General features: G+C 57.7%; 1 protein-coding gene across 1 annotated transcript in view; it reads left to right on the top strand.

The window, feature by feature from the left end:
• The window catches only part of LOC106898370 (integrin alpha-10-like), a gene marked incomplete at its 5' end in the record, with an annotated part of 3,132 nt that extends 2,676 nt beyond the window's left edge, over window positions 1-456 (top strand). The window contains one exon of the mRNA XM_014959591.1: window positions 347-456. Within this exon, the coding sequence (XP_014815077.1) occupies window positions 347-415 (69 nt within the window). The remainder of the gene's footprint in view (window positions 1-346) is intronic.

Here is a 456-nt window from a genome sequence, read left to right as displayed (position 1 = left end):
ACTGTAGAGAGGTTGGTGCTGGTCTCTTCTCACAGGTAATTAGTGACAGAAGGAGAGGGAACGGCTTCAAGCTCCACCAGGGGAGGTTTAGATTGAACATTAGGAAGGAATTTTTCACCCAAAGAGTGGTCGGGCGTTGGAACAGGCTGCCCAGGGAGGGGGTGGAGTCCCCATCCCTGGCTGTGTTTAAGGGCCGTTTAGATGCAGTGCTGAGGGACATGGTGTAGGGGAGGACTTTGGAGAGTAGGGGAGATGGTTGGACTCGATGATCCCAAGGGTCTCTCCCAACCTCAATGGTTCTATGATTCTATCTTCATCCTCTCTCCCCCCCCCCCCCTTCCCACAGCTGGGCTTCTTCACCCGCAAGAAGCCCCCCGAGGAAGAGGAGGAGGAGGAGAAGAAGGACGAGCAGTGAAGGCAGGAGGTGGCCCCTCGAACCGGCGCCGCGGGGGGGGG

Source organism: Calidris pugnax, unplaced genomic scaffold (genome assembly GCF_001431845.1).
Source record: "Calidris pugnax isolate Ruff unplaced genomic scaffold, ASM143184v1 scaffold460, whole genome shotgun sequence".
Taxonomy (NCBI): Eukaryota; Metazoa; Chordata; class Aves; order Charadriiformes; family Scolopacidae; genus Calidris; species Calidris pugnax.
Note: the sequence above shows the minus strand (reverse complement) of the source record. Positions and strands in the feature narration are given on the sequence as shown.